The sequence below is a fragment of the Orcinus orca genome, chromosome 10, assembly GCF_937001465.1.
Source record: "Orcinus orca chromosome 10, mOrcOrc1.1, whole genome shotgun sequence".
NCBI lineage: Eukaryota > Metazoa > Chordata > Mammalia > Artiodactyla > Delphinidae > Orcinus > Orcinus orca.
Genome location: NC_064568.1, coordinates 45,444,322 through 45,454,562, shown reverse-complemented (window position 1 = coordinate 45,454,562; position 10,241 = coordinate 45,444,322). Strand labels below are relative to the sequence as shown.

Below are 10,241 nucleotides of genomic sequence, written 5' to 3'. Positions count from 1 at the left end.
GGCAGAGACCACCGACCTTGGCAGCCCAGCCGCTGAACACGGAAGCCCCAGGTCTTCAAACCACCTGGTCGCTGACGCTTGGAGCACCTGATCCCAGACCCCGAGCTGCTGGCTCGGAAGCCACTTTATTCTTCTTACAGGAGACTTACCCGGGCTGCAAGGTGCACTCGATGGGGAACCACCCCCACCCCCATCTGACAGGCGAGGAGACTGAGTTCTGTGGGGAGTTTACGGGCACACACAGCCAGGCTGGGGCTGGGCCGGGATGCAGCCTGACCACCCCCCGAGGTTCTGCCTCATGGACCAGGAACACGGGGGATATGGAGACACCGGAGAGGCCAAAAGTTTCTCGTCCCTGCCCGAAAGGCTAGCTCCAGGCAGCGAATTCCCTTTCCTGGCTGAAGCGGCCCCTCGGGCACTGTGACGGGATGGGATACAGGTGGGCTTTGCCTCTCCCGGACTCCTCCCTGGAGCCCCCATCCCAGAAGGCCGGGCCTGTGTGGGCTGCAGCATGGGGGGCGCGCAGTCAGGTCCTCTGGGCGGGTCACAGCTTGGTCAGGCGCAGCACGTTGAGCCGTACAGGTAGGAAGGTCGCGCCAGCAGCATAGGCGATCTCCCGCAGGACCCCCTCCCACTTCTTCTCATCCTCGTTGTACCTGGGGTGGGAGGAGTGCAGACACGGACAAGGAGCTCGGTCAGCCAAGTCCTGGGTGGGACCCAGCAGGGAGGGGTGGCTGGGTGCAGTAGGCCACCCCTGGGGAGTGCCGCCCCCCAGCCTCAGGCCCATCTCCAGGAAGGCCAGCTCTTGGAGAGCGCACACGCTCTGGGAAAAGGGTCCCACCCCCAAAGAACACCTGCCCTACCTTCCAGGAAGAGCCCCCTCTCAGGAAGCCCACACTCCTTGAAGTTCACCTCCCTCCAGGAAGGTCTGCACCTCCCCAAACCCCTCCTCTTGAGAATTTCTGTACTCAACTCTCCGAGAAGTCCCCCCGGGTCCTGCCCTCCCAGCAGCACTGCCCTCTAGAGGCTGCCTGCAGCACTGAGCATCACTGAAGGTTCAGAAGCTGCCCCAGGCTGCCAAAACCTCTCCCCTCCACCCCCAGCTAGGACCAGCCATAGAAGCAATGGCTCTGAGAAGCTGGGATCCAGCTACCTCTCAATCCCGACCCAGCTCTCCCCGTCAGGAGGGAGGGGAGAGGGAAGAACTGGCTGCCTCTCAGGGCCTGCTCTGCTCCCTGGGGCCCGGTTCTGTGGGTCTGGGCCCTAACCTTGGCACCAGGTCCTGACTGACACTGTCGATGCCCCACAGGGGGGCATGGTACCATGTGTGCAAACCCAGACTTTCCCAACAAACTGGAGAGACCCTGGGCTGAGCGAGGCATGTCTGCTGCCCTGTGCCCACAGGATTTCCTGGAAGAGGGATCAGCTCTGCCCACAGGTGAGCCTGCTGGGCGCTGCCTCGGTGCCCAGCTGGCCTTGCTCACGATTCCCCTCACCTCCCTAGGGCCAGGCTCACCTCCAGATGTCGTTGAGCTCTGTGGGAACCAGCTCCCCGGACTCAGTCTCCAGTGTGGCAAAGCCGCCGATGGCATAGAGCGTGCCCGCCAGGCTGACCAGGCTGAGCGAGCTGCGGTCTTGTGGGAAGGCCTCAAAGGGCGCCCACCTGGCAGGAAGGAGGGGGCGTGAGGAGGTGCCTCACCCGCCCCCGGGGGGCCGCAGCGAGCCCAGTGACTGTCGCCCGCCAGCACTCACAGCTTCAGCTGCACCCTGCAAAATCTGACCCCCAGGCACCCGTGCTCCCAGCCCAGCCTGCTTCCTGACCTCTCGGGAATGCCCTCTGGTCTTCACTTCTTCCCCATTCTCTTGCCCCTCCCGTTTCCCTCCACTGTCCCCTTGTCATTCCATCTAACCTGCCCCATGAAACCCACCAGGGCTCTCCCCAATGTCCCGCCTTTGCTCCTGAACCAACTCCAGCTTGCTACCTCAGTGACCATTGAGACCGTCCCTTGCACTCCTGCCCCGTCCCTTTTCTCCCCTTCACGGCCCAGTGACTCTCAAGGTGCCTTCACTCCCCTCCCCTGGCTCCCGAAGTTGGGTCTTCATCCCTCCAAAACTGCTCTCGGGTCCCCAGCCACCACAGGGCTCTGGAATCCAGGGTCCACATATGCACTTCTGCTGATGTGACTTTCTTCATTTCCCACTTCCCAGCCTCACCTCTTGGGATTCCTTGCTGAATAATGCATCTGCCCCTGCTGCCCCCAGGGCTTGGGCCTCGGCTTCTCCCACTAACATCCTCTCCCTGAGGGAGCTTGTCCCCTCCGAGTACTGTCCCCCCTCCCCAGATCTTACCCTCGAGCTCTCTCTTTGCCCTAGTGCGCTCCTTCTGGACACCCAGGCACCTCAAATCCACATGTTTTAACTCGACCCTCACTTTTCCTACCTAACTCCAACAGTTCTTCGATAAATGACCTCCTTGGGACTTCCCTGGTGGCACAGTGGTTAAGAATCTGTCTGCCAATGCAGGGGACACGGGTTTGAACCCTGTTCTGGGAAGATACCACATGCTGCGGAGCAGCTAAGCCCGTGCGCCACAACTACTGAGCCTGCGAGCCACAACTACTGAGCCCGCGTGCCACAACTACTGAAGCCTGCACGCCTAGAGCCCGTGCTCCTCAACAAGAGAAGCCACCACAATGAGAAGCCTGCGCACCACAACGAATAGTAGCCCCCATTCGCCGCAGCTAGAGAAAGCCTGCGCGCAGCAACGAAGACCCAACACAGCCAAAAATAAATGAATAAATTAATTGATTAAAAAAAATGACCTCTTACCCTCACTCAAAAGCATCCACCTCTCCCTCTCACGCCCACCACCCAATCAATTGCTACATCCTGTTTCTTCTGTCTGCTAAACTCTTGCTACTGAGTATGGTCCATGGACTGGCAGCGTCAGCATCACCAGGGAGTTTATTAGAAATATACTCTGAGGTCCCTCCCCATACCTGAGAATCAGAATCTGCATTCAGAGCGTGATCCCCAGGGATTCATGGGCACATGAAAAGCGCTGGCCTAAGTCTTTCTCCAGTGCATCCTCTCTGCTCCATCCCTGCTGTACCCCTAGCTCCAGACCACCATCACTTCTTGCTATACAGCTGTACCCCTGCCTCCTAGGAAATCCCTAATCTCTTCTCTACATGAGCTGCCATGAGGCATCTTAGGAAAACACAGAAGGGAGCTTAAAACCCGTCAGAGGCATTTCATTACTCTCAGGATAAAGTCCCTCAGCCCGACTGCGCCCTCTCCAGCCCCAGTACCCACAATCCCCACCTCCCTTCACCCACCACACACTCCATCCAACCTGACCAATGCCCTCTCCTCCAGTGAGCCTGCCTTTTTTCTCCTAAATGCCTTGGCACCAGCCTTCCTTTGCCTTTGGGCATCCTTCTCCCACCACCTCTTTAGCTAGCGGAGTCCAACTGGTCTGCCAGCTCAGTTTTCTTCCCGATCTCCCAGGGCAGGGCAGCTTCTGTCTCAGTCACTGCTGTATCCCTAGCACCAGGCCAGTGCCTGGTACGAGTCTCTGAATGAGGAACCTGGCATCTCCGGGGAGCTCTCTCCTGCAGACCAGGCTGGCCACAACCCTTGTGGGGGAAGCCCACCTCACTGCTGATCAGAGTGGAGGGGCTAGTTCTGTGCTGATGTCCAAGCTACACAGTGGAGACTCAAGACAGAGGCTATGTTTCCTGCCAGGGCAGACACAGAGAGGTCTGACATAGGCCCAAAGCCACACAGCCAGGCTGGTACAGTGGGGCCCTTCGTCCCTGGCTGTCCAGTGGAACGGGGGCAGGGAGGGGGGAAGCAGCCATACTTGCCGTCCACGATGTTGTACACCTCAGCTGAACTGGTCAGCCCTGTGTCTGTGACCCCAGCAGCCACAAAAATGCGGCCGTCATGGATGGTGGCCCCGAAGAGTGAGCGGGCAGTCTTCATGGGGGCCAGCTCCCTCCACTCGAACTTCTTAGGGTCATAGACGCACATCTTGTTCAGGCACTTCCTGTGGCGGGGCGGGGGGTGGGGGGGTGCGCAGTGAGTGAGAAGCAGGAGGCGGGAGCAGAGCCGCCTCTTCCCTTGGCCCAGTCCCTCCAGCTGCCTCGCAAGGCAGTCAGGACAGACCCCTGACAGCCTCGGGGAGACTCTGCTTCCGTTCTACCCGCCGACCCGGCTGCTGCACTCCTTCCTGGCCCGCGCCTCACCTGTCGCTACCTTTGCCGCCAATGACGTAGACAAGGTCCATATGCGAGAGCACAGAGTGGCCGTACACGGCATAAGGCAGCGGGTCCGATTCGCCCCATTTGAACGACCTAGAGGGGAGGGGAGTAGGGCGCTCTCAGCCCCCGTCTCTGCATCCACCCACCACCCAACACATATTGGGACGCCCCCGATTCGTTACCGGAACTCCCAGACCTCTTAGCTCCTCGCTCCCACCCCACCTGCCAACCGCGCCCAGCCCCTACCCAAGCCCGCCTCCGCCCCTAGCCCTGGGCTCTCGCTCCCCCGCCACGCCCCGCCGCCGTCCCGGACCAGCCCCCAGGCTCCTCGGCCCCGCCCCCAGGCCGCGCTCACAGCCTATCGTAGCACATGACCGAGTCCAGGCTGCGCTCGTCGTCCTTGAGCTCTCGGCCGCCGACCACGTAGATGGAGTTAAGAGCCTCTCCCAGGCCGAAGAGGCAGCGCGGCGAGGGCAGCGGCGGCATCCCCAGCCACTCTGAGTCCAGGTGGTCAAACTGCGGGCCGGGTGGCCAGTCAGCGACCGCCCCCCACGTCCCCCACCAACCCACCGCCCCAGTCCCAGCCCGGCCCCACCGCGGCCCCGTCTGGCCAGCCCCAGGTCACAGAGGAGTCCGGGTCTCCAGGTAGGGCCAGCGCAGACTGGAGGCGGTGCCTGGAGACAGTGCCTCTCCTCCTATCTGGCTGAGAACAGCCGACCGTCCCACCCCGCGTAGGTGCCGGGAGACCACCGTTATAGCACCGTGATGGGGCATCCCATACAGAGCTGAGAAGGGGCCTCTGAGAGGGAGGCCCAGCTGCCGTCCTGGCCTTCCCCAGTACAACTCCTGAACTGAGGCCTGCCTGCTCCCTGTTTTCCACTCCATCCCACTGCACAAGAAACATCCAAATACAGCCACTCACCCCTTAAAATCTACAGTGTAAGTCTGCGACCCTGTGTACCCCAACAGGTTTTTTTTTTCTTTTCTGGCGCACCCCTGCGGCTTGTGGGATCTTAGTTTCCCCACCAGGGGTTGAACCTGGGCCCCCGGCAGTGAGAGTGGAGTCCTAACCACCGGACCGCCAGGAAATTTCCCCCAACAGTCTTTTAATAACCATACTAGGGGCTCATCTTTTGGGAGAGTTTTCTGAGGGCTGAGCACTGTGCTGTTGAACACTTTATAACCATCAATTAACCTTCAGACAACCTTATCAAGCAAGGAAGAGTAATATCCCCATTTACGAACAGAGGCCCAGAGAGAATAAACAATGTGCCCATGATGTGCCTTGGCTGGTAGAGACGCCCCCCCCCCACCCGCCCCAGCTTAACCCTGGCACCACAGTGCCCCTCACCCCTCTCAAACCTGGTCAGGCCTCACTCAGCACACCACTCACTGCAGGCTCCTTCCCATCTCTGTCCCCTGCTCACTGGTTCCCAGCCTGAAGCACTGCACCCTCCCCTCCATGTCTCCAAATTCCCCCAACTAGCAAGGCTCACACCTACATGGCCAGTCACCAGAAAACCATTCCTGCCCTCTGAGATCCCACTGTCACATTATAACTTGGACTGGGTGCCCCACTCTCCTGGTCCTTCCTAGGCCTCAGTTTCCCCATCTGTGCAATGGGAAAGCAAGGGAGGATGGTCCCTTTGTTTGAGACACTCCGTTCCACATTCCAGTCCCGGCCTCATGCATAGTTGTTGGCCAGGACCCCTACACTGACCTTGTTCTTCCTTCTCACTGTCCCTGACCCCACCCGCTGTGCAGAGCTAGGGCCTCCAACATATCAGACCGTCCTGAGGCTGACATCTCCCTGAAACTGAGACACCAAAGTTGTGCATCTTATTGTCAACCGCCTATAACTATCTTCAGCCTTCAGGCAAGCGGCTGTCAGTCATCCTCCCCGGTCTACATCTCAGCCTAGACCCAATGACATTCCCCAACAAGTAGACACAGGCCTCTCCTGGGCCCCAGGGCTGCCCAGGAATCAGAACTGGCCACGACCCTCCCAAGGCTGGCCAGGCACCTGCAAGAAGTAAGCACTCATGGGGTCCTCTTTGTTATCCTCATTGTAGAAAAGGCCCCCAGCCACGAAGACCTGGTTCTCCTTGGTCACTAGACTGACGTGGTTCTTGGGGATCTGGGTGGAGAGGGAGGCACAGTAGCACTCGTTGGCTGCCGGGTCATAGGCCACGGCGCCCTCCTCACTGATCATGAAGATGAGGTCCTGTAGGAACATGCCAAAGCGCAGGGTGTCATTGAGGATCCCGGGTAGGACGCGCTCGGCCTCCTCTTCATCCTCCTCCGCCTTGGCTTCGGCTGTGCCCTTGTCAGTGGCCTTGGCCCCCGCTGCCTCTTTCCCCTTCTGCTTCTTCTTGCGCAGCACGGTGATGCGGCCCTCGTGTGCATCCTTCACCATCTGCACCTTGCGCAGCAGCTCAGGCTGGGCACGCACGAGAGGGTGGCGCTCCACGCGGCTCTCTAGGAAGGCGCGCGGCAGCAGGCGGCAGCGCACGCTCTCGAAGACGGTGGGCAGCGAGCGCTGGCGCTCGGCCTTCCCCTCGGCGTCGCCGCTGCTCGCCCATCTCATCACCGCCTCGAACACGGCCTCCTCCTTCTCCACGTTGAGGCCATCGCTGGAGATGATGGCGATGAGCTCGTCAGCCGAGAGCCCGAGGAAGTCGGCGTCGCGGGCCACCAGCGAGAAGCGCGCACAGATGAAGTCGCGGGCGGCCACGGCAAGGCGCGCGCAGTCGAGCAGGAGGCCTAGGCGGAAGACCGCCAGGCAGTTGGCGAGGCACAGGCGCTTCTGGAGGAAGGACACGCAGATGGTGAAGATGGATGGGATCTGGAAGCGGTGCGCCGTGGCGAACAGGTCCTGCACGCTTGCCTCGTCCAGCGCGATCTCTGACGTGTACAGGTAGTGTAGCACCTGGGCCACCACGTCAGGGGACACCTCCTCCAGGCGCAGCTCGCCCGCGCGCTCCGGCTCGGCCAGGAAGCGCGCCCGGAAGTAGGGGCTGCAGGCAGCCAGCACCAGGCGGTGGCATGGGAACTCGCGCTCACCCACCCGCACCACGCAGTCGAGGAACTTGCCGTGGTCCAGCATGTCCTTGAGCCCGTCCTGCAGGAGCGTCTGCTGGTACAGCCGCTGCTCCTCCGCCTGCTCCAAGCCCGACGCCATGGTGGGTGGCCTTCTCTCCGCACTCCCTGCCTTCTTGCTGGGTCGCGCACAGTCTACGCAGCTGTCGGAGCCGGACTATATATAGAGGTGGACTGGGCCCTGTAAGGCGAGCTGCCTGGCCTCCTGCACATGACGCAGAGGGGACAGCTGGGTGGAGGCCCCCTCCCAGAGCAGTCTTGACTCAGCCCAGGGGCTCATGGGATAGGGGTGGGGTGTCTCTGTCCTGTCCTCATCTGAAAGATGAGGGCCTCGCTGTCTCATTTCTAAACGGAGCACAGAGAGGCCTTGACGTCTTTCCTTGGTTGGGTGATACCTCTCAGGGGAGGGGATGACCCAAGCTCCGCCCCTCAGTCCAAGGAGAGGGAAGCCTTTGAGTCCCTCTTCCAGGGTCTCCCTTCCTTCATGCCTTCTCCGCCTTTCTGCCCAGGTGCCTCTAGCCTCCTCCTTGGAGTGTATCTTGCTCCAGCTACCCCTGGACGCAGTGTGCTTGGGTTTCCTGCTCAATGAACTTGGGCATGGGGACCCTGTTGCCTCAACTTTAAAGTGGGAAGACTTTTCCCCTTTCTGCCCCAGCTCTGAGAGCCTCCTTGGACTGTGCAAGAAAGCAAGAAGGTACTTAAATAAACGAGGTCACCACTTTCCTGTGGGTCCTGGGAAAGCCAGATCCCTCTGTTGAGCCTCAGTTTCCCTTCCTACACAGCGAAGAGATGGGCGAGTTCAATTTTAAGGGCCTCAGTTCTTCTGAGATTCCCAAGCCCTGAGGTTCTGTGTCCCTGCGAGTACACTGGCACAGGGTTTAACCCTGTAACTCGTCAGACATGCCAGAAGATTTAATTTCATAGGATTCAACTATTCTAGGTGTTTAAACCCCCAGGGCTCAAAAAACAAACATAACACTCAGTTTAATATTCCAGGAAATCTGTCTATGCTCGGTTCTTGGTCCATATTAAGCTTGGCCTGAGCCTGCGCAGCCTTGGGGCCCCTGCACCCTGGCTAGCATGTATGGAATCGGGGTAGAGGTCTGGGACAGCCGGTCCCGATGCCCACCCTGCTGTGGACCTCTGACCACCCTCCCCCTACCCCACACATGCACACACACATCAGCTTCAGCCGCCAAGATTAACTTGTTCCCAGAGTGCCAGCGGGTGCAGCTGTGGGTTAAATTTAGCCCCTGAGACACTGGTGTGAACCGCTATGGGGCATTCTCCCACCATTCTTCTGAGTCACTTGTTTATAACCTCAGGCTTGCGGGGGGCAGGGGGGATTGGCGAGGGGGCCTCAGCCTGGGCCAGGACTGAGTCACCTCCCCGTTCTGTGATCTCAGTGATGTCACTGCCTGTCCCTCTGATCAGTGCTTTCAACCTGCTTGCTCACCCCACCAGGAGCTCCCAGAGGGGCACAGCACCCAGGCAGTTCCTGGAGGTGGTCCTGTCTGTCTTTCAGAAAGGGCAAAGGCTCACCCAGGGGCCTCCAGCCCGGCCCTGGACTGCAGGGCACTTCCAGTAAGAAGCATCAGTGAGGAGACCAGGCTCCGAGAGGCTCAGCAGCTTGGCCAAGTCACACAGCTGGCAGGTGGCTGAGCCAGGATTCGAAGCAGATCTGCCTACCTCCAAAGACTGTGGGAACCCCTTTCTACCTTGCTGCTTCCTGCAAATAACAAAAAATGTCTGTTAGGGCTTCCCTGGTGGCGCGGTGGTTGGGAGTCCGCCTGCCGACGCAGGGGATGCGGGTTCGTGCCCCGGTCCTGGAAGATCCCGCATGCCGCAGAGCGGCTGGGCCCGTGAGCCATGGCCGCTGAGCCTGCGTGTCCGGAGCCTGCGTGTCCGGAGCCTGTGCTCCGCAACGGGAGAGGCCACAGCAGTGAGAGGCCCGCGTACCGCCAAAAAAAAAAAAAAAAAATGTCTGTTAGTCAGAGTCTCATTTACCAAAGACCAGGACAGAAGGTACCGACTGAACAATTAACTTATATTTATCAGATGACTCAATGACATATTTTTAGATTATGAGGAATTCCATGGTGCTCATTTCCTACCAGGCATTCTACTAGAATGTTTACAAGTGGCACATCCATTCATTGAGAACCTACTGTGCACTCTTCTAAATGTTGAGGATTCAGCAGTGAACACATCAGGCAAGAATTCCTGTCTTTATGGAGCTTACCGTCAGTTGAGGGAGGGGGCAACAAATAAATATATAAATACATACAGGGTGTCAGATGAGAACTGCTACGGTGACAGGTAGCTGGGAAGGGGGCATGGGAAGTGACAGGTGGAGGTGGTCACAATTTTAAGTGGAACAGTCAGGATGGACTCACTGAGAGGACTACACCTGAGCAGGTTCAAGCCAATGCAGAGGGGCTTTCCAAGCAGGGGAACAGCTTAAGCAAAGGCCCTGAGGCAGGAGTGCACCCCTCATGTTCCAAGAACAGCAAGGAGGCCAGTGAACAATGAACGAGGAGGTGAGTAGGAGATAAGGGCAGAGAGGTTGTGGTGGGGTATCATGTCTGGCCAGTGTACAGACTTCAGTTTTTCCCCTCAGTGAAATGGGGAATCACTGTTTATTTTTAAATGATAATTATGGGAAGCGCATGTATTTCCAGAGAGAGAATGATATACTGATCTCCCATGTACCCAGCATCCCATTTCAACAACTATCAAGTCATTAAGTCAGGGCCAATCCTGTGTCATCTCTGCCCCACCCACTCTGTTCTCACCCAAGGACAGGCCCAGGGATCGGATGTGGGAGGGAGGAAGCAGGACTCCAGGGCTTGTAGTTGAATCAAAGGAAACTGTCAT

General features: G+C 58.9%; 1 protein-coding gene across 2 annotated transcripts; it reads right to left on the bottom strand.

The window, feature by feature from the left end:
* Nucleotides 1–106: 106 nt before the first annotated feature.
* On the bottom strand, nucleotides 107–7,575 carry KLHL40 (kelch like family member 40). 2 transcript variants are annotated; one of them, XM_049715403.1, is made up of 6 exons: nucleotides 6,289–7,575; nucleotides 4,621–4,781; nucleotides 4,251–4,358; nucleotides 3,870–4,051; nucleotides 1,517–1,663; nucleotides 107–656 (listed from the first exon to the last, which is right to left on the bottom strand). In XM_049715403.1, the coding sequence occupies exons 1-6, from the start codon at nucleotides 7,444–7,446 to the stop codon at nucleotides 556–558; spliced, it is 1,857 nt and encodes a 618-aa protein (XP_049571360.1). In that variant the 5' UTR covers nucleotides 7,447–7,575; the 3' UTR covers nucleotides 107–555. The 2 variants fall into 2 exon arrangements, with proteins under 2 accessions (XP_049571360.1, XP_004277925.1); XM_004277877.3 differs by having other exon boundaries at nucleotides 3,866–4,051; nucleotides 6,289–7,542.
* Between the last annotated feature and the right edge of the window lie 2,666 nt (nucleotides 7,576–10,241).